This window comes from Crocodylus siamensis, chromosome 1 (genome assembly GCF_052110815.1).
Source record: "Crocodylus siamensis isolate JL-2025a chromosome 1, ASM5211081v1, whole genome shotgun sequence".
Classification (NCBI taxonomy): Eukaryota; Metazoa; Chordata; order Crocodylia; family Crocodylidae; genus Crocodylus; species Crocodylus siamensis.
In genome coordinates, this window is record NC_143395.1 from 151,000,026 (window position 1) to 151,026,354 (window position 26,329).

The following is a 26,329-nucleotide window of genomic DNA, read 5'->3' on the forward strand; positions in this document are numbered from 1 at the left end:
TCTCTTTTGATTCCAGAAATGCAGCCACATGCCTGCAATGGCCCAAGTTCAGAAACTGGGGGACACTAGAGCATGCCTCCCTGCTCGGCTGAAGGAGACAGCTTGGCAGCGGTAAGCCAGCCCACCCTGAGAGGGGCGGTTGTGGGGGAGGTGCAAAGCATCCTGGGATGCTGGGGGACTATGAGTTAACTTGAATCTTGAGGGGATCTTAAACCACTTTTGACCTTTTTAAAAGCAGTCTATGTATATGGAACTTCCGTTATGTTACAAATCTAAACCAGTTTCTGATCACTTATACCAGTTCATGTGTAATTTCTGTTCATAACCCTAGAGAGCCCTCCATCTGCTTTCAGGATGGAGAAGGGTTTCTGCTGTTTCCTTGTCTCCTGCATGCTTGGCTGCTGCAAGGAAAGTATGTTTCTGAGCTGTGCTATCCTTCTTTCAGATTTCTGGTGTTTTCAATGAAGAGGACAGTACCCACCACCTTCTACTTTCTACAGAAAAAGCAGATATAATTCTGGATTTTGAGCTGATGGCAAGACAAGAAGACAACCAACCAACAGCACAGAAAGGCACTTATATTTCAGAGGCTTGGCATAAGTAGTAGACCTCAAACCTGAGCAGGTTTTGCATAGGGAGATAGATGGCCCAGAAGTAACTGTAATCACAAGATCTGCTGTAGGGGATGAACAGTGGGACAAAATATAACAACTGCCAGCCTGCTCAAAATGAAAAATTTAATTTTCTTAGGAAGAAATGGAGAAGTAAAAGTGTTAACAGCTGCATTAGGTAACAGCAATGATTCTCAAGCTATTAGGTGATGTGAGGGTAAAGTAATCTGAAAAGACAACCTATTAGAAGCTGTGAGTCACCAGACAAAAAGGTTCAAAAAGACAAATATGGATGAAGAAATATGAATATATCACCTTTGATGTGTGGAAGGATAGATATGCTATCACTGATGGGAGAGATGGATGATCCTGCTGATTTGCCCGTCTTCATATTGGTCTCAACTAGCTTTGCCCCCTATGTAAGGATCTTTGCATGATCTGTGTTCTCCCGTCCTCCACATAAGTTTCCTACATTCTCTCCTCATATGTTTGGGGCTATATGTACCCTCTCCATCATGCTGTCTCTCAAAAATAATCTCTCTCCTTGAAATGTTTGGAATGAATCAGCTGCAACATTTAAACACTATTACATTACACCAAATAGAAATATATTATTGAGTACAGGACCTCACAAGCTTGACCAATTATTGGAGTTTGGTCATAAAAATACTCTTCACTACAGCATCATCACAGATATGCAAAGCCCATTGCAAAGAGGCAAAATAACTTCAGTTTCTACAGATTTATTTAGTTGACAGTGTGGCGGAATGCCGGGCTTGCGATTCCGGCACTGCTTGGGGAGCTGCGGGCTTTACGGAGCAGGCGAGCGCGCGGCTTGTGTGGCGGGATTGGAGGTAGCTTTATAACTGCCTTCAAGGTTTGCCGAGCTGGCACAAGTAGACGACTTAGAGTAAGTTGTTAGTTTTTTATAATAAGTCTATAGGATGTCTGTTGGTTCACGGGGTTCCGGAGCAAGCCCTTGCTTTCCACCACTGGAACTAGTCCAATGATGGGTGCGGCTGCCGACTCCTTAAGTCCCAGAACTGGTCAACAGCTCATTGAGATGGGATGTTAGTAGTAGAAGTTATTATGGAGTAGATATAATGTGAAGTAAAAATTTGTTTTATTCACCCACCTGGCCTCACCCTCTTACGAATAAGAGGGGAGGCCGGCTGGAACGAAGTTGCAATAAATATAAGTATAGAGAGCGTAGATATGCTGTCTAAGCTACGAAGAGAGGCAGTCGAGAAGTGGAGTCTCCGATGTTTCTTCAGTTACAGTATGCCGAATACAAAGGGGGTCTGTTGGTTCACAGGGTTCCGGAGCAAGCCCTTGCTTTCCACCACTGGAACCAGTCCAATGATGGGTGCGGCTGCCGGCTCCTTAAGTCCCAGAACTGGTCAACAGCTCATAAATGGGATGGTGAATACAAAACTGTAACACGGTGAATCGTTGTCGATTGTCGGATTTTCGAGGCCTTGGTTTTCGCTGGGATATGCCCAGGCGGGGAGGCTGAGGACTGGCTGCAGGGTGATCAGGCCTGCAGGGTCGTCCAGTCGTCATCTCTGCTACTTTCTGCCTCTATGCCTCTTTTATAGATGTTGGTTGGACTGCCTCTGTGACACTAACTATGATATAAGCCAAGCATACAGGGATAGGATAGTTTCTTTTACACAGTAGTTAGTAGGTAGATTTTCTACATAAGTTTCATTTCTGCAGAAATGACACTTACAGATAAGAAATTAAACTTACAGAATGCGCGTGTGCAGCTTAATACAAGCGTAGAAAAGTACAAAGCGTTCATTTTGATTAAAAGCTAAAACTTCAAGTTTACATAAATGTGAGAGTGCCGCACAGCAGTTATACAGAAATAAAATAAGATATTTACAGACAACACAACAAAAAAATCTCAAGCACAGCAAAGACCCAGGAACACCTACTGATTTACTATCAATGAGCAGATAGAGTAAAACACACAAAACCAAATTTACAAGTACCATGAATCAATACCAAAGTAAGTTGCAAGGTAATGTATGACTGAGGTGGCATAGTGATCCAATTCATAGTTGCTAAGGCCAAAATGAACCATTCCATCTATTATGTATATAAGATGGCACCTGCTTCCTGTTCACAGAAAAGAAATCCATAATGCGACCAGTGGGCCTTCTCCAGCTGCTCTAGGGCGGCTCTGATCTCCTTGCAGTTGTCTTCGTCCCTTCTGGGCCTGTTTGTCGCCGGGGTAGTTCTTCTTCCTGCACCGCCAACCCCGCTCTCACCTGCCACAACTTGATGTTCCCCAGTGGGCGGGGCTAGTTCGCGGGTCCCTCAGTGGCCCGGGCTAGGCCTGATGGTTGCTCACGGGGCTGCACCACCCCTACAGCCCGGCCTCACGCCACCTTCGGTGCGTCGCCTTCTCGTTCCCCAGGGTTGTCCCCACACGCCTCTGACGCCGTTCTAGTTCTGAGAGCCAAATACTGGGGGGGCACGAGTACCCCAAAGTGTCATATGCCCTCACCCTATCCTATAAGAGCACCTATGCCGTCACCTCTATTGAAACCTCACCACAAGCCTCTCCACCATGCGCACCTCTATGCTCCATGCCCCTACTCGGGGACGCTGGAGTCCTTACTACTCCTAGCCGACCCTCCCCCAGCTCCCCATCAGGGGACCCTTATGAGTAGGGAGGGCACTCCCCTCTGTCAGCTACTTATTGCCTGGCTCGGGTCTCTCCATCAGAGTCCGAAGACCTCGGCGGCGATCCCGCCCCGATTACCCTCCAGCCAGGTTGTCCTCGGCTCTTCACCCCTTCTTCAGAGTTCTCCACGCCCGCCGTCTCAATACTCACTTCAGTGACCTCCGATGCTCCCTGGGCTGCCCCGGTCTTCCCTGGCTTACTTGGCCCGTCACTCCTCTGAAGAACGGCCGGTGTCCAGGTTGCTGTGCCTCTCTCCTTGGCCACCAGTCCCTCCGGCATGCTGAATCCCCGGAGGCTTGCCCGTGAAGCATGCTCTGCTGCAGGTGCTGGCTGCAGCCTGATCTCCAGGCTATCTGCCCCCTCCAGAGCAGCGGCTGCCATTTTTAACTTTGCTGGCCAGCATTTGACGCCGACATCACCAGCCAGCCACAGCTGTAAAAAGAGGTGGCTAATGAGCCGCGCAGGTTTTTCCTTCGGTTCTACACAGCTTTCGTCCCGGGCTGCAGGTAGGTGTTCTATGTTACCCCGGATCCCGGGACACATAAAAAAATTTTGGCCTTTTGCTACACAGCTTACAATTCTCACTAACACTGATTTTAGAAGGGTTGAGAAAAGAGTGATAGTTACACAAACTAGTACTCAGTCTGTTTTTATGCAGAGAATAATAATGCACGCAGGGGGGGAAAAAGGTTCCAGCAGAGGGCAGTAGTGCCCCAACAATTACCTCTTCCTCTACCCAGAATGATGCAATACACCCAAACACCTTTTGTCCAACAGCTCGTCCAACTACAGAGTTTGCCCTATATAAGATATCAAAACAAAACCTTGCCTAAGATACTGGTATAATTCATGACTGAAACCCTGCATGTTCTGAATCAACATCAGGCTTGCCATATTTATCCAGACTTGATGTCCATGTAGTTTAATGTCCTGTCTTTGAAAGTGGGTAGTACAAGATGTTTCACAGGAAGGTGCAATAACTCTTGCAGCAAATAGAAGTAGAAGATTTCCCCTGTTCCCACAATAGTTATCTCTGTTAGTAGGAACTGGCATAAGTCCTGAAGTACAAAGCAGAAGACGTAATAACACTTTCAATTTTTTTTTGTCTTTCAAAATGTGTTTCTCTTATCTCAACAGCTTCTTGAATCTGAATTAATTATACACAGCCATAATTATATGTTGTTTTTTAAATATTTCTTTTTATCAGCATTAAATATGTCATCTTTTAGTTTTATTTGCTATACTAATATCTCATCCCTCTCATATATTAGATATACTAATATCAATATACTAAGACAATAAACAAAACCCAAACAAAAAACCCAGACATTCTGACTTCTTGAGGACATATCTTGTTTTATACTTTAGTTGCACCTCCTTGTCAATATCTCTTCAATTGATTTTCTCCCAAGTCTTTAATCACCCTTCTCTGAAACTCGTTTAATTCAGTATTTTTTTTAAGTGGTGGGAAGAGGATCATATACATTATCTCAAAGGAACCTAACCCATTGATTCATAGTATTTAATTATTAATATTGTCCTCCATACCATTCCTTCTGCTCCATATTATTTTGCTTGCCTTTTGAGATCACAACTGTACATTTGGCTGAGGTCTGCATAGAGCTGTCTGCAGTGTTGTCAGGGTCCTTTTTCTACACTGATACATTTCATTTAGAACCTGATATGATATAAGCAGTTAAACTTTCCTGACAATATGCATTATTTTGTATTTATCATCAATGAACTGAATTTGTCTTTTCACTCTGTTTAGCTCTCTGATGTTCTTCTTGGTCTTTACTAAATACCCTTTTTCAGTATCAACTTGTGCTGCTTTATCAGTCATCCCCTTTTTCTAAATCATTAATAGGTCACTGGATCTTACATAGAATGCCAATGCACCCTCCTGATAGACTCCTGCTACAATAAAAAATTAATCACTAAACTCCTGGATGCTACAAGAACCTCATACAAGGTATCAGGCAGCACAAGTTGTGTAGAAAACCAAATCAATTACTGAAGATGGGTCCAAAGCAAAATACCAGGAAAATTTCAAGGAGCTTGAACTTTCAAAATGTTTGGATGTGGAACAGGGATCAATGTGGATTAGTGGCAGATCAAGAAAATATTAGTAATTTGAAATAGCCGTGAGTACTTTAGTATCCTAGCCATATGTTCTCAAGTTCTTCTGCATATGTATCAATGGGGAAAAGTTGGTCTTAGTGACTTTACAGTGCTTTCAGACTTTTTATTTTGCCAATAAATATGTGAAAGTCTAGATTATTTTAATCTATGATTCATGGCATATTTATTTAGGACAATTATATTTAATAGTAAAGTATGTACTGTTGTTGAACACATGGTAACTTCATTCTGATGTTACAAGATTTAGAATTTGCAGTATATATCATATTTTAACATTGCTCCCAGTTTAGTTCCTGCTAAGCACTCTTCAAATTTTGCATCCACTTCCTGGCTCTGAGCTTCAGTAAAGAGGGTCTTCCAATCTCGAACAACACCTCAGAAACAATGAAATAGACAAATCAATATTTCTGAAAAAAGTCAGATAAAGAATACTGCAATATTGACCCAAGTTGTTGAAAGACTGACCTTATTACCTCATTTCAAATCAACATGTTGCTTATACAAATGTTAGCAGGATTCTTTGAAGTTGAAGTCTTACAGTGACTTTTACATGCATCTCTGCAAGCACCTTTTATAACCAAGACATTTTTCCCCCAATCTCGTTTTGAAGGAATAACAGTAAGTGTTTCAATAGCCAGCTAGTTTTGAAAATCTTTTTTTCAAAAGATGAAAGTTAATTATCAGCCATGATTCAAAAGCATTAATCCTGCATTTGGGACCTCCCAACAGAACTCACACAGGGCACATATCTTAATAACATTTTTTAAAAAGTAATTAACTCTCTAGATCAACATTTATTTGATGATTTTTGGACTGAAACTTGAGTAATCATGCTATAGAAATCTACCTTTTCTGAAAATAATAGGACCAAACTTGCCATACTTTTCTTCAGATTTACTGCTCATTGACTGAAAAGTGGCATTTTCTGCAATAGATTGCATCTTTTCCTCAGGCAGAGAAAAATCCAAAAATGCAGCTATTTTTTTCACTCCTTCATACAGATTCTGAAAAACAAGAATGTGATGGAATCAAGTCAAAGTAAATATGTCTGATCTTTTCCTGTACTGTTGTATCATATAACATACGTCATTCTTACATAAGCCACAACACATAGGATTAGAGTATTAAGTTCAACCAAAAAAGGCTGTGGGAAAGGTGATTATTTTAGATAATATTTTATAATTCCCTCTTCAAAATGGAAATACAGGAAGCATTCATTCTTAATATTTTGCGTTTTTCCTAATTATTGCAATTGAGGATTTTTGTGTAACAGCAGGAACTGTTATTATGGAATCTTAAATTGTAAGAGTAAATGTACACATACTGTAGTTTGAGAGATCTGAGGAAAGGCACAATAGTGCCCAAAAGTTCACCTACCCTCCCAATTATATAGTTGGCTGCTATAGATATCACCAGGGATCTAGGTTTCCCATTTGCCAGGCAAAAGATTTTCTCTTTTAAAAGAAGAAGAAAAAAAAAATATCAAGAACATCTTTAAAGGAGAAAAACATGGAAACCACAGGGTTCCCCTTGCAGACTGGGAAAGTTCCAGTCTACAGGGGAGTGCTTGGGGCTGGAGGGAGCAGGAGGAGGGCGATCACAGGCAGGGGGTGCCACATACATCTATACCTGCATACATGCACATGGATGTCAGGAAGCATGGTGTAGAGCAGCTCCTGAATCTCTCTGCAGGTAAGTCTATGGGTAAGGGGGCATAAGTGACGTGGGGGGGGCAGGAGGGGGTAGACTGAGGTGGCAGTGACAGCAGCTCATTCCAAGTCCCCACAGTAAGGGAAGGAGTGGGGCAGGGTTGGCAGCTAGGGCTGTGGTTGCCGCCCAGCTGGGACGGCGCCTGGGGCGAGAATGTGTGGCCAGGGGGCCTGACTGGGGAGCAGGACAGAACCATGGCTGGCTCATCAGGAGGGTGGGGAGCTGGCAGGGGGGCTGGCTCTCCGCTGCTGCACACACTTCCGGCAGGGGGGGCGGGGTTGGGCACCATAGGCAGTGTGTCGGGGAGGCACGGGGGGGCACATGCTCCCTCAGATTTGTGCACCCACAGCAGGGCACAGGCCTGCAGCCTGGCCAGACTGGCATAAGCAGGAGCTGTCTCCATGGCCCAGTGGGTAGGACTCAGCATAGGAGAGGTGGCAAAACTAGTTGCTGGTGCTGCTGCTACTGCCAACCCCCCCACGCCAGCTTCACTGCTAGCAGCACAAGGAGTAACAGACTGGGGTAAGGGGCACTGCCGGAGACAGGGGCTGTGGGTTGGGAATGAGGGGCACTGGCAGGGCTTGAGGGGGGTTCTGGCTTTGGAGTGAGGGGCACCAGCAAATAAGGGCTGCTCATGCCACAAAGCAGTGAGAGGGATAGCCACAGCTGGACTCATGTCCTGGACAGGGGTAGCTCTGATTTTCTATGATAAAAAAAACAAAATCAAACATAAACATATATAGATATTTAGCATTTATTTTATGTAACAAGGCTTCAAAATTGCTTTTAAATTGTAAATATATTAAAAAATAAGTGTTCAACTCATACCTATATATATAGTGGTATTTCATTTTAATCATGGAAAGACATGGATTTGGGATTTTTTTTAATCAGATAATTTTGGATATTTAAACAGAGTAAACCAGGTTCCCTGGATATCACCCACAAAAATTGCTTCTTGCATGCTAAATACCTATAAATTTTGGCATTTGATTTAGGGTTTTTCATTATGGAAAATCAGAATTCCTGCTGAGACTACTCTATACACTCCAGGGAATTATACAGAGAAAAATTCAAAATTATGTGCAAGAAAACTCAACATTATGCAAAATGTATTATTATTTTTTTTACAAATTAAACTAATATAACACTATTTGGGCCTTGTTTAAAATGTATGCAGGTACTTTGTATGGCTGGGGGTGGGTGTGAGGTGTGTGTGAGGGATTTGTGGGGGAGTTATGAAGGGGTATGGGAATATGTAGGATTTGTGGGCAGGTGTGGGGCTTCTGGGGGACTTGTGAATGGGTGTGGGGAGAGCGGGTATGAGGGGGTGTGGGCAGGTGTGAGGTTTGTGGAGGGGTTGTGAAGCAGTGTTGGGGGTGTGGGTGTGGGGGGAGTTTGTGGGGGGGTTGTGAAGTGTTGTAGGGGTGTGTGTGGAGTTTGTGAACAAGTGTGGGATTTGTGGAGGGGTTGTGAAGGGGTGTGTGGGGGGGGTGTTGTGGTACACAGCTCCCACCGCCGGCAGCTCAGCAGTAGCAGGTGGCAGGCCGTTGTGAAGTTTATGGCCATAGCAGGCAGAGCCCCCAGCAGTATGCACTACTGGCTGAGTCCCAGGTCCCTCACCTGCTGGCACGGAGCTGGCCTGGCCCGCTGGTGCACACCTTTGAACCAGACCGGGCTGGCTCTGTGCCATAATGTAGATTGTGGAACTGCAGGCAGGAGCTGCAAACCATTGGGCCAAGTGGTCTCATGCCTCCATGTGCACTACAGCAGGAAGCTGCACATGAAAGCAAGCAGGAGTCTACCTAACCCAGTGGTGCACAACTTGGTGCCTCCATGTGTTGCTTCCCACCCAGCCCTATGACATGCAGCTACCAGTCCATGTGGGGCTTCCCATGGACACCTCCCCACTCCCTTAGCCCCACACACCCGCATCACGTTCCTCACTCATCCCGCTATCTCTTTTCCACTTTTCCATGGGAAATGGAAAACCCAGATCCCTGATCATCATTCTAACAATAATGTAATTTAATTGTTTCAGGGGGTCTCACAGACAATGGGGCATGCTTAAAGTTAATAAGCTCCATCAGTGTTTCATGATCAGGGTCTTTGTGCTTAGAATGAAAAATGGGAATGGGCTATCTAATCACATGTCTCATACAAGACCAGCAGAAACCAGAGTATATTCGCACCTTGTAGACTAAATCAGAGGTGCATAAGCTTTCATAAGTGGCACCTTAATTCGTCAGAAACAGCCAGAAGGAGATTTTAAAATGGCTGCTACATCATGCCTGCCCTCTTTAGCTTTTGAAAATAGAGCACAGGAAAGCATAATTTGCCTGGAACAAAATGGATCTGGACTGGACAAGACATTGAGAATATACTAAATGAGCAATTTTATATCAGATTTAACTAATGCCTATGGCAGGATACCATCACTGAACACAGTCCCATATGGATATACAGTTTACCCCTTAAAGAAAGCACCACTTCCCTACTCCCTCCAAGTTGTTCCAACAACATAAATAAGGGTCCCCAGCAGTTAAGTTAGTATCTCTCTTCCTCATGCCTGGAATTATTTACAAAGTCCACAAGTCAAGACATACCCTCATCTTTCGCAGTTCACTCACAACTTTTGGTGCAGAATTCTGAGTTATGTTCCTGATGAGCCTTTCTTCTAGGATAGGGGTTTCAGACATTCAGCCCACAGGCCAAATACAACCTGTAGAGGTGGGTCATCTGGCCTGTGGTGATTTTTGCTATGGCTGTCAGAACTATTGTCCTGGCATAGCTAGCACCCAGTGGATTAACAGCTGTCACTGCAGTCAGGCACCTTCTCACCACTCCTGTTTTCCCACCACCAAATTTAGCATTTTCAATCACTGGTGGTTACAAAAATCAGCAGCAGTCAGTGACAGGGGTGAGCCACAGTGGCACTGACTCCCTGGCTGCTAGCAGGAAACATGGCCCACCAACTGATTTGCATTTGATATCCCTACTCTAGTAGAATTGTTCTCCACTCACTAGCTGTTCTAGCTGTCACCTAATATCTGCAGAATTTTAGGTTCCAGACTTTCTATTTGTGACCTAGAAGGAGTCTCTGAGCAAAACTGATGCAATCCTACTCCTTTCTTTCTCAGATCCCACCAATGCCCCTAAAACCACCCAAACTCCCTATTAATTCCAGCACAATGGCCCAATATGTCTTTTCAGTTTCTAATTTATAGTAAAAATCACCTCTTTCAGTTCTTCATATGTGATTATCAAGACATTCTCATCATCAATGTGTCTGTTCCAAGCAAGCGCATGGTCAAAATACGAGCTCCAGACGACTGAAATTGAATAAAGCAAATATGGCAAGTCAAGGAAACTGAATATGTATTCAAATTAGCACTTAGATTAAATTTATAGATGAAGTTCATTATATCATCCTGGAAAGCTTAGACTGCCTAAATATTTCTGCAGTCTGTTCTCACTACTTTTCTATGAAAGAAGTTGTCTTAGACCAGCGGTTCCCAATCTGTGGTACAGGTACCATGAGTCGTACGCAGATCACCTTTCAGTGGTACATGTTAACAGATTTATTATAATTAATTTATATGACAAAAATTTGCTGGTGGTACTTAAGGTTGAATTGGAAAATTTGCTGGTAGTATTTCAGATTGTATTGTTTTAATTTGGTGGTGTGCAATTTGTCAGAGTTTGGGAACTACTGTCTTGTACATCATTTGTTCCAGGATTTTTTTTTCCACTTTCTTTGCCCATGTTTCTTTTCAAACCAAACAGTAAGATTCTACCTGTCAAGTTACAGTACTTGTTTACAACTAATTAGTTCTTTAATATCCCTTAAAGGGATCAGGAATAAAATAGTGTATAAATATTAGGAAAGTGCGTGCATTGTCCATCACATAACCTGGCTGACATCTTTCTTATCAAGTGTGAAAAAAATTAAAATGTAAAAGCACAAATATGTTTAAGGTTCAGCAAACACCATATACAGGATTTACTTAAGTGGAGCTTTTAGCCTGAGTAGAGTTATCACATGCTTAAGTGCTTGCAGAAGTAGGCCCTTAAGCTGAATTAAAAATTAGTTTCAGCCAGTATATTTTATTTTATTAAAATATGATACAGATCCTATGCTGTAACTTTCATTTAAGTGCAGCAGCAAGAACTGTGGGATATTTTTTCATGGTTGCTGATTCTCTGTTCAGTTTAGCCTGAACTTTAGTGTAATTTAAAGTAGCAGCGGTCCCCATATGCGAAGCAGAGATAGCCTCTGTGGCAGAAAGCCACCTTGGTTTCTCCCCAAAATCTCTGCCCTACAACAATGTGATCAAGATGGGCCAGCACAGAGGATTCACACCTCAACCTGTCTCTTTAGGTAACCTGAGCTGGCTGCATTCCTGAGGGAGGGGGGAAACCTGCTCCCTCTGCCTACGTGACTGGCATCAGTTACCTGGGTGAGGGGCATCTACCTGGTGAGCTGGAATCTGCCCAGTAACTGGTGATGTATTTCAAATTGGTTGGCGGAGAGCCAACCGGAGCTGGCCTCCACTGGACCAGGTGAATGAGGTCACAGGGGCTATATAAGTTAGAACGGGCTAGGAGGCGGACTAGCTTGGGCCATGAGGTAAGGCAGCAGCCAAGCGGGGGGCACAGATGAGCATGACCATCTAAAATTGGCTCTCTCCCCCATACTCACGAGCTAGAAACCGCCTGCCTCCAAAGGAAAACTTCACCGGCTTTTGGAAGATGCGTGTGAGTAAGCTACTTGAGATCTGATTAGATATCTAGCTGGCAGTAACTCAGATGCATGATCAAAAGGGTACCTCAGCCAGACTGTTTGCTCTTTAGGATTTCTAGGATATTGCTCAATCTTGTACCCTATTTTCACCCTACCCCTGTAACCAATAAAGACTTCCTTTGTGACTGGTGTGGGAGACTTATTGAGGGTTGGGTCTAAATTATGCCTAAGAGACCCCTTAGGTCTCCGGACTAAGGGGGACTTTACTTTTTGTCCCCTGACTTGGGGAAGTGCCCCAAATGCCTGTACTGGGTCGAGTACCCATAGGACATTAGGCCTGTGTTTCCCCAAGGACACAGAGCCGGGAGTGAGTCCATTCTTGGGGTGGTGGCGGTGACGTTACCCCCAGGCTAGCGTATGTGCTCCAGGAAGGGGTCGGGCTGGACATAAGGCGCCCCTAGGGAGGCATTCAGAGCCTGGCAGGTGGTCGGGCGCAGGGAGGTGGGTGGCTCAATGCAGGAGCGCCCCCTACTGGCCCGCCACAGCCTCTGTATATAGGCCCTTTACTAGGATTTATAATGGTACAAAATCAAGTATGCAAGTTTTGTATGAGCTGGAAGTTCCCCTACTCCAGAGGTTTTTCAGTTGCTCAAATCCAGCTGCTTTCTGGCCTCTTTACTGCAAAACAGTGTAAAAGGGGTTGGAACAAAGAGTAAGACTGCACTGAAACCGCATGTACGCCACACATTACAGGACAGATGTTTCTCCCTGTCCCTTTCAACCCTGAGCATCGTAAATGGGCCGTATTCAATTTGGATTCAGCCCAAATCGGGGACAGTGATTTGATTCGTTGATCTGGATCACTGTCCCAATTCAATTCAGCCAAATCCAAATCTGAAGATTTGATGTTGATTCAGAGAATCAGCAATTCAGACACAGATATAGCTTTAAATGTTTTTTCTACATACCTCAAGGTACCAGTGCAGCTTGTGAATACTGCGATGGTGGGACACATGCAGCATCCCACAGGAGCACAGCAGGGCCCCCCGTGTGCTTGGTGGCAAACCCAGAAGTGGACCACAAATACTTCCAGTCCACTTCTGGGTCCGCCGCTGAGCTTGTGGGAGTGGCCCCCCCTGCCCACCCAGCTTGGTGATCAGCTGCAGGGGGACCCTGAGTGCCCTACAGACCTAGGAGGCACCAGTCATCAAGATGGGAGGGTACAGGGGGGCCCCCCCAATACACTCCCCAGTGGACCCAGAAGTGGACCAGAGTGCTTCTGGTCCACTTCTGAGTCTGCTGCTGAGCACACTGCGGAGCCCCCCTTCACCCCCCTCACTCCTGTGGGATGTTCCATCCACCCCACCATCTCAGCATTCACAAGCCACCTGGCACCTTGAGGTATGTAGAAAAAACATTTAAAGCTGTGTCTATGGCCGAATCATCAAATCTTTCTGAATCTCTAGGAATCAATTCAGAAAGTTCCGATTTGATTCATAGAGATTAAAGGGTCTCCTGATTCGATTCAGATTAGGAGATTCAGCATCAAACCAGGCTGAATCTCTGCCGAATCAAATCAGCGACTGAAGCTTCTCACAACCCTACATTGTAAAGTCTTTCCTTTTTAAAAATGTATTTTACTGCTTTTTACTCCTATTATTTTTGCAGAGACACAGCAGTTATGAAATCAGGAAATGGACTATGTTACAATGTTTCAGGTAAACTTATCAGCAAATTAATAAAAACCCTGAAACCCATGTGAGAACCATAGTAGCCAGCACAGCAAGGGGATTAGAGTGAGCCTGGTGTTAAAATTCAGTTCCACTCAGAAAAATGATTGTATAAATACATGGTTCTGACTTACTCAGATCTGTTTCTCTTCATGTAACCAAAGCCATATCTACTGACTTTAATAAAATATTGTTTTACCCCTTTTTACACTGGTAGCTCTGCAGAGCTGAAGCAGTTGTGGATATATGAATGGAACCTATTCCATTTTCCATCATTGGAACAGTGTACCAGCTTGGAAGTTCAAACTTATTAGAGGTGTAATGTAGCCTCAAGAACTGCCATCTTTTGTGGTGATGAAGCAGAAGAATGGAAGAATTCAACTTGATTCACAGTCCCAGCTTGAATTTGAAAAACTGGCAGTTATAAACAATGTTTCTATTTTTTAACAAAATACCTTTCATCTGGAAATAACCAGGTGCATCTACATGGGCATTAATGGTACCACTGCTACTGTGCATTAAGTTTAGTATGTCTAATGTGAAGTACTACATAAATGCGCAGCAGCAATGGTGCACAGTCTTTTTGTGATGCTTAATTGGCAGTAGACTAATTCTACTGCGCATTAGCTGACTTCCTGCCCTTTGGGCAGGGGGCTGGACTCAATGATCTCCCGAGGTCCCTTCCAGCCCTGATGTCTATGAAATCTATGAAGGTTTTTGCCATGACATGATAATGTGCAGTAGAATTAGTCTACTGGGTATTAAGTGTCTCATGTAGATGTACTCGTATACATACTGATATGTGTATGGTACTCACAATGCCATTTTTATTCTACAGTAGAGCTTCACTTTAAATTGGTGTTGTTCTCATTGCTATTCTTCTTACTGGGTCTATTTGAGGCTATTTCCCACCAGGTTATTTTGTATTTGTATAATTATATAATTATAAATTGTATAATGAGTGCACTATTACACTATAGCTAAGAACAAATATTACTAAGATAAAACAAGTATACCTTCTCCGCTTATGAACTTTTGAAAGAACTCATCCCAGGAGTTCATAGTTGGAAGCACAGGATTGTTGTTGTAGAAGTGGTAAAAGGATACAGCTGTATCTTTTGGATTTCGAAATACAACCACTACCTTTTAAAACAGGAAAGAAAAATGAGTCTTGATTACAAGCATCTGGTGTTAAAAACATATTCATGTCTTGCCAGGTGCACTGTATGGGGAAATCATTATTGCTCAACAGAGCTTTGCTAAAGTCAGAGGAAGCCTGTGAAGGCACAAGATCTGTCTATACAAGTATACAAACTTGCCTGCAGGCAGGGCTTTGTTTCTAAATTTCAGTTCCTTTACAGTTTCATAGTTTCTTAGTTTCATAGTTTCTTGGGTCAGAAGCGACCTGAACAGGTCATCAAGTCCAACCCCCTGGCCTGGGCAGGAACAAGTGCTGGGATCATAATACCCCAGCCTGATATCTATCCAACCTCCCCTTGAAGACCCCCAAGGTAGGGGAGAGCACCACCTCCCTTGGGAGTCCATTCCAGAGCCTGGCAGCCCATTACTTTACAGCCACTCAAGTAGGCGTAAGTCACCATATTTACTGCACAGTGTAGAGAAGCACCCATACTGCACAGTAATTTTGGTTACTGCACAGTAAATGCACACATGTAGACACGCCCTGTCAGACTAAAATGCATCATGTTCTACAGAAGCCATACAGAGATCAACTGACAGGAGAAAATATGAATTATCTCAGGAAATGGATAATGTCAAGTTGTCAACCCTTATTAAAATAGTCACTTACCTTAGCCTTTTTTTCAAAGACAGACTTTGGAATATTATCATAATGGAGATGTGTGTAAAAAACTCGCGGAGAAGATAAATCTTTTATTTTCTAAAGCAAAACAAAAAAGTGTAAGCAAAAACAAAAAAAGCCATAAAACTTCTGCCTCAAAGATGCTGACAGTTTATGATACCAATATGTTTACTCTGAAGTTAAAAAAAAGTTGTAAGTGTCAGATAGTCTTTTCTCTCCTTTTCTAGGCTTGAGGTTAGGGTTAAATTAATATTTTTCTTTTTATCATCTCATACTTACTTCCATGGTTCGATACCTTATGCTAAGATTTCCAAGAGTAACAGAAATTAAGACAGAATCAAATTCAAATTTCCAGCATGAAAAAAATCTATGATTTTGTAACGTTTTGTTCTAATCTGAGTTGTTAAAAAAACAGAAACAATTAAAAATACTAGATGCTAAAAAGACATTTCAAAATTTGCTCAATGCTGACCTGAAATTTTTCTGGCTTTCCAAATTCAAGCATCAGCTGGTGCTCCAGTGTGGGTGCCTTTTGTTGATGTGAAGCTCTCAAGTCATTTAATATCTTTAAAACCCAATTAGTTCCTGAAATAGAATAAAACAGTTTAGAGAAGGAAATTAGGAATTTTAAAATTGTAACCTGTGAAATATCCAGGACACCTGTAATTTTCCAAAAGAAAATGGTGATTTTTAAGTCGATGATATCTCCTTTGTATTGTATTATAGGCAAAAATGGATTTCCTGTACTTTTTGCAACTAGGGGCACATCTACATGAGATGTTACTGAGCAGTCTGTGCATTAGCAAGTACTAAATAAAGGCAAAGTAACCAGATTTACTGCATAGTAGTGCCGGTGAATGTCTTTTACATGACACTACTTCCCAGTAGCCTAAAAATACTATGCAGTAGCATATTAGCACTGTCTGTGCTGTGACATGCCACTGCGCAGTATTATTCGATTACTGCATAGTCAGTCATATTTTCCAGGGCAGCTGTCTTTTAGTTTACTTTATGCATATAATGTCTCCAATAGGTACTTTGGCTGCTGCTTTTGCTGTATATGGTAAATAGGCAGCAGCACAGGAATACAGTGGAAATAGTTTAAAAAAGACCACAGAATTCTTGCACTTTCCATTCAAAACTGAGGAGCAAAGAGAACAAGCGAAGATGATTAATTAAAAGCTATTCCTGCAAATTCTGCAAACTGCTGTATATTTTTTCTTTATAACCCTAGTCAGTTCAGGGAATATTTTTCTCTTTAGGGCTAGGGACAGAAATTACATACAAGCCGGTACAAGTGATCAGAAACTAGTTCAAATCTGTAACACAACAGAAGTTCAGCATATGTAAACTGCTTTCAAAATGGCCAAAACCAGTTTAAGATAAACCTGGATGGATATAGTATCAGACTTAACTGATTTACGTTGAATCGCTTTATTGGACTTTTGTCTCAGTTCTCCTCCAGATTCAAGTTAACTCTCAGCCCTCCAGCATCCCAGGATGCTTTGCACCTCCCCTATACCCCCTTGCAGGGTAGATGGGCTAGCATTGGCCCAAGCTGTCTGCTCCAGCCAAGCAGGGAAGCATGATCTAGCACCCTCAGCTTCTGACTTGGGCCACTGCAGCCATGTGGCTGCATTTCTGGAATCAAAAGTGAATGTCTGTTCACTTGCTTATTAGTTCTATCTACATAGCTCAGACTTCAATCTGTGAACACTGAATCAATTCAGACTTGGGCTTTTTGACTGTACTTAGCCTAGATGTGAAAAAGAATGCAGAAGCAACTGACTCAGGAATACTCAGTTGGGACAATAAAGAGCATCAGCAGTAGAATAGGTACCTTGTAGGAAAACTCGCTATAAGGCTGAAGAATAGTGAGCAGGATTCCTCTCCACCTCAGCATGAGAGAGTGAGCAAAGGTGGAGAAAAATATTTCAGCAGAGTTCAAGAATGGAAATAAAAAAAGAGAGTTGGGGAGAACAACAGATAAGGTGGACAGAAAAAAGTTTGATGGAGGATACTTGAGAAAAGGGAAAAACATGGAACAAAAAGGAAGATAAATTTGAGGAAAGAGCTTCCAAGAAGTTAAGGAAAACCCACATATTTCGCATATCCCCCAACATTTTGATGGATCCAAGATCTACTTCATCGTTGTGATGGATTTAAGATCTTGGAAGCATGGAAATTTCAAAGACCACTATACTGAGATGTCCCAGATGCAGATCACATGAGGTTTATAGAATAATAATCAACATATGCATTATATACAACTGTGAGTTCCTTGAATTACTTGGAAATAACTAATGCAAATCATCAGGCAAGGGAACAAGTCTGAGTGGCTTTGCCCTATGAGTGAAATCACAAATCCTAGTTCAAAGGACCCATACAAACAATTACAGTGAAGGTTATAAGGAGACACACCCAAGCTGGAGGCAAAGGAACATAGAAAAAAACAGTCCAGAAAAAATAAACAAACAGGTGGTGTACTGAACACAATCCCCCACTCCTCGCTGCGCAGGTCTCCACACTCCACAGGGAGTGGAGGGAGCCCCACCCGACTTCTGTGCAGAGTCCAGCATGGGGCTTCCTTGCTGCAAGTACACAGCTGCAGATGCGTGGCATGGAGCCCCAGGGACAGAGGCAGCCAGCGCTGCACTGGGGACAAGAAGCACAGCCCCATGCAGCCTGCTCAGCCGTTTCTATCCTTGGGGCTCCACACCATGCACTTGCAGCTCCACACTCACAGCGGGGAAGCCCTGTCCTGGATTCCACATGGAAGGAGGGAGCGGAGCTCCCTCCACTCCCGGCAGAGTGCGGGGACCTGCGTAGCAAGGAGGCAGCAGGCTCCAGTGTGGGGCTTGCTCTGCTGCAAGTGCTGGAGCTGCAGGCACAGGAAACAGAGCCCCAGTGATGGGGGAGGGAGCGGAGCCTGCCCCCGGCACAGCGCTGGCTGGAGCCATGCCATGGCAGTGGGACAGGGAGGAGGGGGAAGAGTTCCCCTCTGGGGTCAGGCATCCCTGTGTGCCAGGATTGCTCCCACTGTCAGGGAGCCACTGGGGCGGGCCTGCTGGGGCCTGGCCATGCCCCTGCTTCTCAGCTCAGCTTACCTGTGGAAGAGAGGACTGCTCTAACACCCCTGGGCTTTGGGCTTGAGCCACTACAGCCATGTGCCGAACGTCTATCCACTTACAAACCAGTTCACTCTCTGCAGGTTAGACTAACCTGCAAAGACTGAATCAGTTCAGGCTTGGGCTTTTTGAATGTCTGTCCCCAGCCAAGAAGAGTAACTCTTTTTGATTCTGATCCATCACTGAAAAAAAAGCCACTTCTGAGAAAAATCAAGTATAAAAAAAAGCAGCCGGCATTTTTTCTAATATGAAAGGTTTAAAACTTTCCAAAAAAAAAAGTCCAGGCTTCAGCTTCCACGATCACAGCCCACTCTTTGCTGAGGGAGGCAGTGGGCTGCTGGGAAGAGACAGCCTCCACCTCACTCTGCTGGGGAGGAGGCTCTTCTCCGCCAGACTGGCTGACCTGCTCAACCGGGCTTTAAACTGAGCCTGCCGGAGGATGGGGGGAGTACCACCACTGCAAGCCCACTGGGCAGTTTTTGTAAATCCAGCAGGCCAAGATGTAGAAAAAGCAGGGGCGAAAACTGTTTGCTTTTACGCTTAGTCATTCCACAAGAGCATATCTGGAGAAGCATTGGCAACTTGTTTCTCTTACCCTGCCATATCTTAAGAGGCATCCGCTAACTTGTTTCTCTTACCTTCCCATATCTTAAGAGGCATCCGCTACTTGTTTCTCTCCCGCCCTGCTAACTCACAGTTAGAAAGTCCCAAGTCTTGTAACTATGTTGGCCTAAAGTACGCACGCGCTAAAGAAAGATTCCAGTACTCTGTAACAGGATATATAAGTAATGAAGAACCAGCACTAGGGGTCGGCTTTGATCTGAGTCTCATGACTCCAGGCTGACCTGCTTGCAAGCAATAAAGGCTTTATCTCTGTGGCTCGTGGTGTGACTCACTTCTGGGGACCAAATTGGAACTTAGCCTCCAGGAGCTTGAACGGCCCCTTGTGCAACAAAGACTCTTAAGGGAACCCACATCTGCCCCAGCCCCAGAGCGATCTGTAAGAAAGGCAAAGGCCCCCAGTGGGACACTTACATGCCTGTATACCAATGCCAGGAGCCTGGGGAACAAACAGAAGGAACTGATCCTCCTGCTAAACAAAACGGATTATGATCTCATACGGATAACGGAGACCTGGTGGGACTCCATCTATGACTGGGCCACAGGTATAGACAGCTATACCTTGTACAGGGGAGATCGTATGGGCAAAAGGGGCAAGGGGGTAGCTCTCTATGTCAAGGAAAGCTACGTGTCCCTGCAAGCTGACACTGGCACCCAGGGGACACAACAGTGGGGGTCTGCTACAGACCTCCTAGCCAGGATCAAGAGCTTGACCAGGATTTCTCCAGGGAACTACATGAAGCTGTGCACTCCCGGTGCATGGTTATCATGGGAGATTTCAACTACCCTGACATCTCGTGGAAAGAGCACTCTGCCACATCCAAACAGTCACAAAGGTTCCTCGTGTGTGGATGAGTTCTATCTGACTCAAGAAGTCTATAGACCGATGAGAGGCAAAGCGCTGCTCGACCTGGTACTGGCAACAGGGGATGACTTAAATCAGCAACCTAATGATCAAAGGGAAGCTGTGTGACAGCGACCATGAGCTGATTATCTTCACCATCTGCCATAAAGCAGGCAAGTCAGTTAGCAAAGCGGAAGTCAGTCCTCAACTTCAGGAAAGCTGACTTTGAAAAACTCAGGAGGCTCGTTGGCATGGCCCTAAGGGACCATGACCCAAAAAGGAGGGGAGTTCAGGAAGAGTGGTTGCTCCTTAAGGGAGCGATCCTGAAAGCACAAGCAATGTCTATCCTGTCTCGGAGGAAAGGCAGCAAAAGGGCACAGCAGCCCCTTGGCTCTGAAGAGAACTAGTGGACCTCCTGTGTCTAAAATGAAAGGCCTATAAAGGATGGAAAGCTGAATCCACTCCAAAGGAGGAGTGCTCTGCACTGGTCTGGACCTGTAGGGAGCGAACCAGGAAAGCCAAGGCTGCAATTGAATTCCAAATGGTTACATGTATCAAGGACAATAAAAAGTTCTATGTGGGGAGCCGGATGAAAAGCAAGAGTAACATTGGACCCCTGCTAAACCATATGGCCAATGCCCAGGAAAAAGCCAACCTGCTTAACAGGTATTTTGTGTCGATATTTCCACCAGCCCCAAGGGATGGCCCTGCTCAATACGGTATGGGACGGCCAGGGTGAAGGAGAACTGTTACCCTTCATCAATGTTGACCATGTAAAGGAACACCTTGAGAGACGGGACACCTTCACATCAGCTGGCCCAGACAGCTTACACCTCAGAGCACTTAAGCAGCTGGCAAGCACCAGAGCTTGTCCACTGGAACAGATATTCGAGAACTTGTGGTGCTCAGGTGAAGTGCCCAAAGATTGGAAGAAGGCCAATGTGGTGCCTTGAAAAAAAGGAGAAAAGTAGATCCAGGGAACTACAGGCCCATCAGTCTGACCTCCATCTCCAGGAAGATCATAGAGACCATTCTTGATAAACTGGCTGAAGGCAACTTCTTGAGGGGTAGCCAGCATGGGTTTGTTGCGAGTAGGTCTTGCCTGACCAAACTCTTCTCCTTCTACAACCAAGTGACATATCACCTGGACAAGGGAGAAGAGACTGACATTATATATCTTGATTTTAAAAAAGCTTTTGATCTGGTATCCCATGATCATCTTATAGAAAAACTGGCCAGTTGCAGCCTTGGCTACATCACAGTCCACTGGCTGGGGAACCAGCTCTGAGGTCAGACCCAGAGAGTGGTAGTTGATGGAACTCAATCACTGTGGTGCGCTGCCACCAGTGGGGTCCCCCAAGGCTCCATCCTTGGACCTATCCTCTTCAACATCTTCATTAATGATGTGGATATTGGTGTCAGAAGCAGACTGGCCAAGTTCGCTGATGACACCAAACTTTGGGGAAAAGCATCCACACCCACAGGATGGTGATCCAGGCTGACCTGGACAGGCTTGGAAAATTGGCAGACGAAAACCTGATGGCCTTCAACTCCAAAAAATGCAAAGTACTTCACCTTGGGAAGAAAAACCTGCAGCATGCTTATAGGCTTGGCAGTGCTACGCTTGCTAGCACCATGGCCAAAAGGGACTTGGGGGGTCATGACTGACCACAAGATGAATATGAGATGTTCACATAATAATCACATAAAGCAGGCAAGTCAGTCAGCAAAGCAGAAGTCCTCAACTTCATGAAAGCTGACTTTGACAAACTCAGGAGGCTTGTTGGCGAGGCCCTAAAGGACCATGACCCAAAGGGGAGAAGAGTTCAGGAAGAGTGGTTGCTCCTCAAGGGAGCGATCCTGAAAGCACAAGCAATGTCTATCCTGTCTCAGAGGAAAGGCAGCAAAAGGGCACAGCAGCCCCTTGGCTCTGAAGGGAACTAGTGGACCTCCTGCGTCTAAAAAGAAAGGCCTATAAAAGATGGAAGGCTGTGAACGTCACATATTATGTGATGTTGCAGCCAGCAAAGCAAGCAAAACTCTGGCTTGAATCCATAGATGCTTCTCTAGCAAATCCCAGGATGTCATCCTCCCACTGTACTTGGTTTTGGTGAGGCCACAGCTGGAGTACTGTATCCAATTCTGGGCTCCACAATTTAAAAAGGATGGGGAGATGTGGAGAAACTTGAGAGAGTTCAGAGGAGAGCCATGCTCATGATCAGAGGGCAGGAAAACAGGCCTTATGATGAGAGGCTGAGAGCTACAGGACTCTTCAGCCTGCAAAAGCGCAGGCTCAGGAGGGACTTGTGGCTGCCTATAAGTATACAAGGGATGTGCATCAGGATCTGGGGGAACGCCTGTTCACCAGAGCACCCCATGGGATGACAAGGTCAAAGGGTCACAAACTCCTCCAAGACCATTTCAGGCTGGACATTAGGAAGAACTTCTTTACAGTCTGAGCCCCCAAGGCCTGGAACAGGCTGCTGCTGCCAGAGGTGGTGCAAGCACCTACTCTGGATTGCTTTAAGAGTCAATTGGATGCTTATCTTGCTGGGATTCTGTGACCCCAGCTGACTTCCTGCCCCTGGGGCAGGGGGCTGGACTCAATGATCTTCTGAGGTCCCTTCCAGCCCTAATGTTTATGGAATCTATGAAAAAGCAATGTTTTATTGTAGCTTCTGAAACAGATATTAGCATTGGGCTGAGAACACCCCTCCATCCCCAAAAAGATTCTGCTATTTCATACTGCATTTGTAGGACATGTTTCCAAATCAGATAGAAAGTTGGATTACAAAAGTTTAATCTCACTGGGGTTGCAACTGCTGTGTGTGTGTATACATCTGTGTGTAACTGTGTGCCCAGTTAGTGTTAAACTCATCAAAACACAAGAAAAGGGGCTGATTAGTGCTTTAATAATGAGTACTCCTGGGGAAGAGAATGGTTGGTTCTGTCCTTGGTTGTTTATATTTTATTTAAATTATGTTGAGAGCATGTGGCTTCAGGTTTCATCAGTTTGTATTATCTCAGCTGGACAAGAAACTTGTAAATAAACTGAAAATCCCAGAGAAAAAATAATTTAACCTGGGTCTTTAATTAACTTTTTTTTTCTGCAGTTGCTCAGACAACAGCTCTGAGGAAAAAAGTTAGACACACTAGTTAGTTTATGCTATTATTTGAAATGCACAAAGGGGGAGTTACACATTTCAGTCTTTTTCTACCTGTGCCTATGTTTTTGGTAGTCCAGCTGTAGAAATTTACTAACAAGACCATAAATAATAGTGTAGAAGTTAACTATACAGCAGACTCAGTGCTTCAAGGACAGGCTGATAAGACACAGGCCTAGTCGCCTTGAAGTCTGAAACAATCAAGAATGCAGCCCCTCCCCTCCCTATTAGTTAGCATGCAGCCAAAAATCAGTTTTGAAACAATTAAGAGTTTTCTCACACTGACCTGATATCTTGTTTTCTTTCACAGTGCAAAATTCCCACCTGCGTGCGCATCTTGTCTGTAAACTATAAATCACCTCTAACAGTTTTATTCGGGGCCTCTGAGCTTGCTCAAGGTGCCCAGCATGCTGAAATAAATTTTGAGACTGACAGCAACTCTGTGTCTTTGGGAACAGCTCCACAAGGGGTCATGAACTCCTCAACACAGCTACATTTTCTGTATAAATGTAATGGTGAACCCGTTAGCTAATTAGATTGCTTTCCATTTGACTTCTTTGGTCAAGCAAACTCCTTTCTTCCCTCACACCCTTCCTCAAAGTACATTTCCAAAAAAGACTTTCAGAACAACTGTTCCAAGGCACTATCAGTTCTGACACTGGGATTTTCAACTACGGTTTATTCTTTTTAAGTCCACAGCCACAGAACGGAAAAAAACAGCTGTGCATCTCTCCAGAGAATGCACTCATCCAACATGATGTAGAGAATACAAAATAAGCACACAGGGTGTGGGATCAGCAGCCCCAAATTGACACAAATACAAGGCTTCCAAGGGCACCATTTTGACTGTTGTTTCCTCTTCACTTTCCAGCACAGTTAAAGGGAAAACACTTAGTTAAGAAGTAGACAGTTAAAGTTAATATGCAAACTTCAATTATTGTTAGATGGTAAGGCTGAAATATAATTTGCAAAAATGCAGTTTATGCACTTAACCAGGGACAGATTCAGAGGGGTGCCTGCTTCATTCAAAGTTTAAAGCCACCTGCCTGGCAGTGGCATTTCTAGTTGCACAGGGCTGGCTGAGGGAGTCACTTGATCTCATGACTTATTACAATCTACCTGCTCCCTTCCAAACTCTCCATTCCACAGGTGTTACAGACCCACTCTTCTTTTTAATGGCCGTGATGTTCCACCAATCCTTTCTTCTGCAATTCTGCTGTCTGTTTGCTGCTCCTGCTAATGAAACTTCTATTTCACATCCCTGCAGATTATTTGTTTTTGCTTCAGTCAAACTGAATAATACAGCTGTAGGCCCCTAGCATATTGGTAAAGCTTCTAGTTATTTTTAAGCAGAGAAAAATATGCTGTTTTATATGGGATGATGCACCTCATCATCTGCACCCCCTTTCTGCCCATGCACTTAACTGATATGCCCATAACCAATGTTTATTCCAAATACACGAGTCAGTGGATTTGGATTTGACTTGTGTTATACATTGAAGCAAATGATTCACTTACCTGGAGTATGCTGCATGCTCTGAACTGCCTGGCTTTTACTACCATCGATTTTAACATCAGCAGAACCGGGCCAATATTGACTGTTTTTGAAAATCCCATCCTGTTTTCTGTCTGAACAATCTTGCCTGTGCCTTTTTTATACTGATCTATGCCTTTTATGTTTTATAGCTTTAACTGCACTGTGTTTAAGAAATGAGACCCTTTGGGACAATTCAGAGTCTGATTTGGCTTCCCAACTATCCACCACATATAGTACTACATATACATAAAAAATTGAGATATGCTTGCTATAGAAACCAAAGAGCTTTAAAGTGCTGGAGCTTTGTATTATTAAGCTCCCCATGGCTTTGTACAATTCTTGGCATTTAGTTTACTATAGCAAATATCATTTGTCTGCCCCAATATCTAGGTCACTGCTAAATTAGATGCATGTATCTAAAATTATATGAGCTACACAGTGCTCCCTAATATGCTAGTTCCCTGTGATAAGTAAATAAGGCTTTACTTACAAGCAGCATCTTAATTTTAGTGCTTTTCTGCACTCCTAAAAATGATCATACATTTGGCATCTATGAAACTTTATTTTTGTACATGCACATGTGTACACAAAAGGTCACTACTCACCGGATTTTGGATAAGTAACAAGAAACACATCATCTTTTCTAGCTTCCATCATGTCCAGTGCTTGGAAGGTTTCTGCACTACACAATGAAGGGTACAACACTCCTTGGTAGGTAATGAGCAGCTCTTCAGACTTTTTCCTAGCAGCTTCTTCAAAAAGTTTCTCTAAAACAGCTCTGTTGCTGGCCATGGCTGGAACTTGCTGTGTGCCTCTTGCTAGAATCTCTCGCAATTATTAATGATTCTCTAGATTTCTTTAGTTTGTGGTGGTGGAGTGAGGATGTCTTGATTGCGAACTCTTTTGCTTACTCAATGTCTGAATGTACTCCTCTTGCTTAATAAGGGAAACTACAGCTAAAAAAAAATAGCCTGAACTACAAGCCTCTGCAGCATGAACTTTTGCCTTATATTATAAAGTGTAACTGCTTTTGTTAAGTATTGGTACTGTAGATTACATTTAAATGCAGCTTTCTCCAGATGGGAGGGGTGAGTAAATAAAACGTGACAATTGGAAGGAGGAGCATCAAAAGTCTTGCCCCTCCACAAGTCGTGATGATAAGAAGGTTTTTTGACCTAACATCCTTGCTGTAATTTTCCCCTTGTGTAACAGGATCTTTTTAAGGGGCAGCCTGGAATCTGATGCCTTGTTATTCTGGTTTGCGTAAGAACCAAGAGTTGTAAAACTGGGTGAGTCACATCAATAATGAGTTAAAAGCAAGTGAAAGGTTGGTAGTAATTGTTTTTCCTCTTTTATGGGATAATTAAGATCTTACTGTGGAGAGACTGACATTTTTATATAGTGAAGATTTTGCATATTTTTTTCCTGTAAGTCTATTACTAATGCACACATCAAGCTCTAATTTGGTCAAAACCTGACAGCCTGCATACCTCAACATTTCATATGAATCCCTCCACATCAGAACCTACTAATTCCATAGGGAATTAATACAACCCAATCAAACCCATATTCCAATATCCT

The 26,329-nt window shown here is 43.8% G+C and overlaps 1 protein-coding gene across 1 annotated transcript; it reads right to left on the minus strand.

Moving 5' to 3' along the window:
* Positions 1-1,717: 1,717 nt before the first annotated feature.
* On the minus strand, positions 1,718-25,858 carry LOC149873474 (sulfotransferase 6B1-like). Its single transcript, XM_090045418.1, has 7 exons — positions 25,354-25,858; positions 15,927-16,039; positions 15,443-15,532; positions 14,649-14,775; positions 10,396-10,490; positions 6,296-6,452; positions 1,718-5,822 (listed from the first exon to the last, which is right to left on the minus strand). Exons 1-7 carry the CDS (start codon positions 25,538-25,540, stop codon positions 5,692-5,694), a joined length of 900 nt encoding a protein of 299 aa, XP_089901544.1. The 5' UTR covers positions 25,541-25,858; the 3' UTR covers positions 1,718-5,691.
* Between the last annotated feature and the right edge of the window lie 471 nt (positions 25,859-26,329).

Excerpts from the sequence above, each read along its gene's own strand:
- LOC149873474 (XM_090045418.1), bottom strand. The coding sequence starts at position 25,540 with ATGGCCAGCAACAGAGCTGTTTTAGAGAAACTTTTTGAAGAAGCTGCT. Across the intron at positions 14,776-15,442 it reads TCTTTGAAAAAAAGGCTAAG|GTAGTGGTTGTATTTCGAAA; the intron begins GTAAGTGACTAT and ends CTGTTTTAAAAG. Across the intron at positions 10,491-14,648 it reads AAAGTTCATAAGCGGAGAAG|TCGTCTGGAGCTCGTATTTT; the intron begins GTATACTTGTTT and ends ATTCAATTTCAG.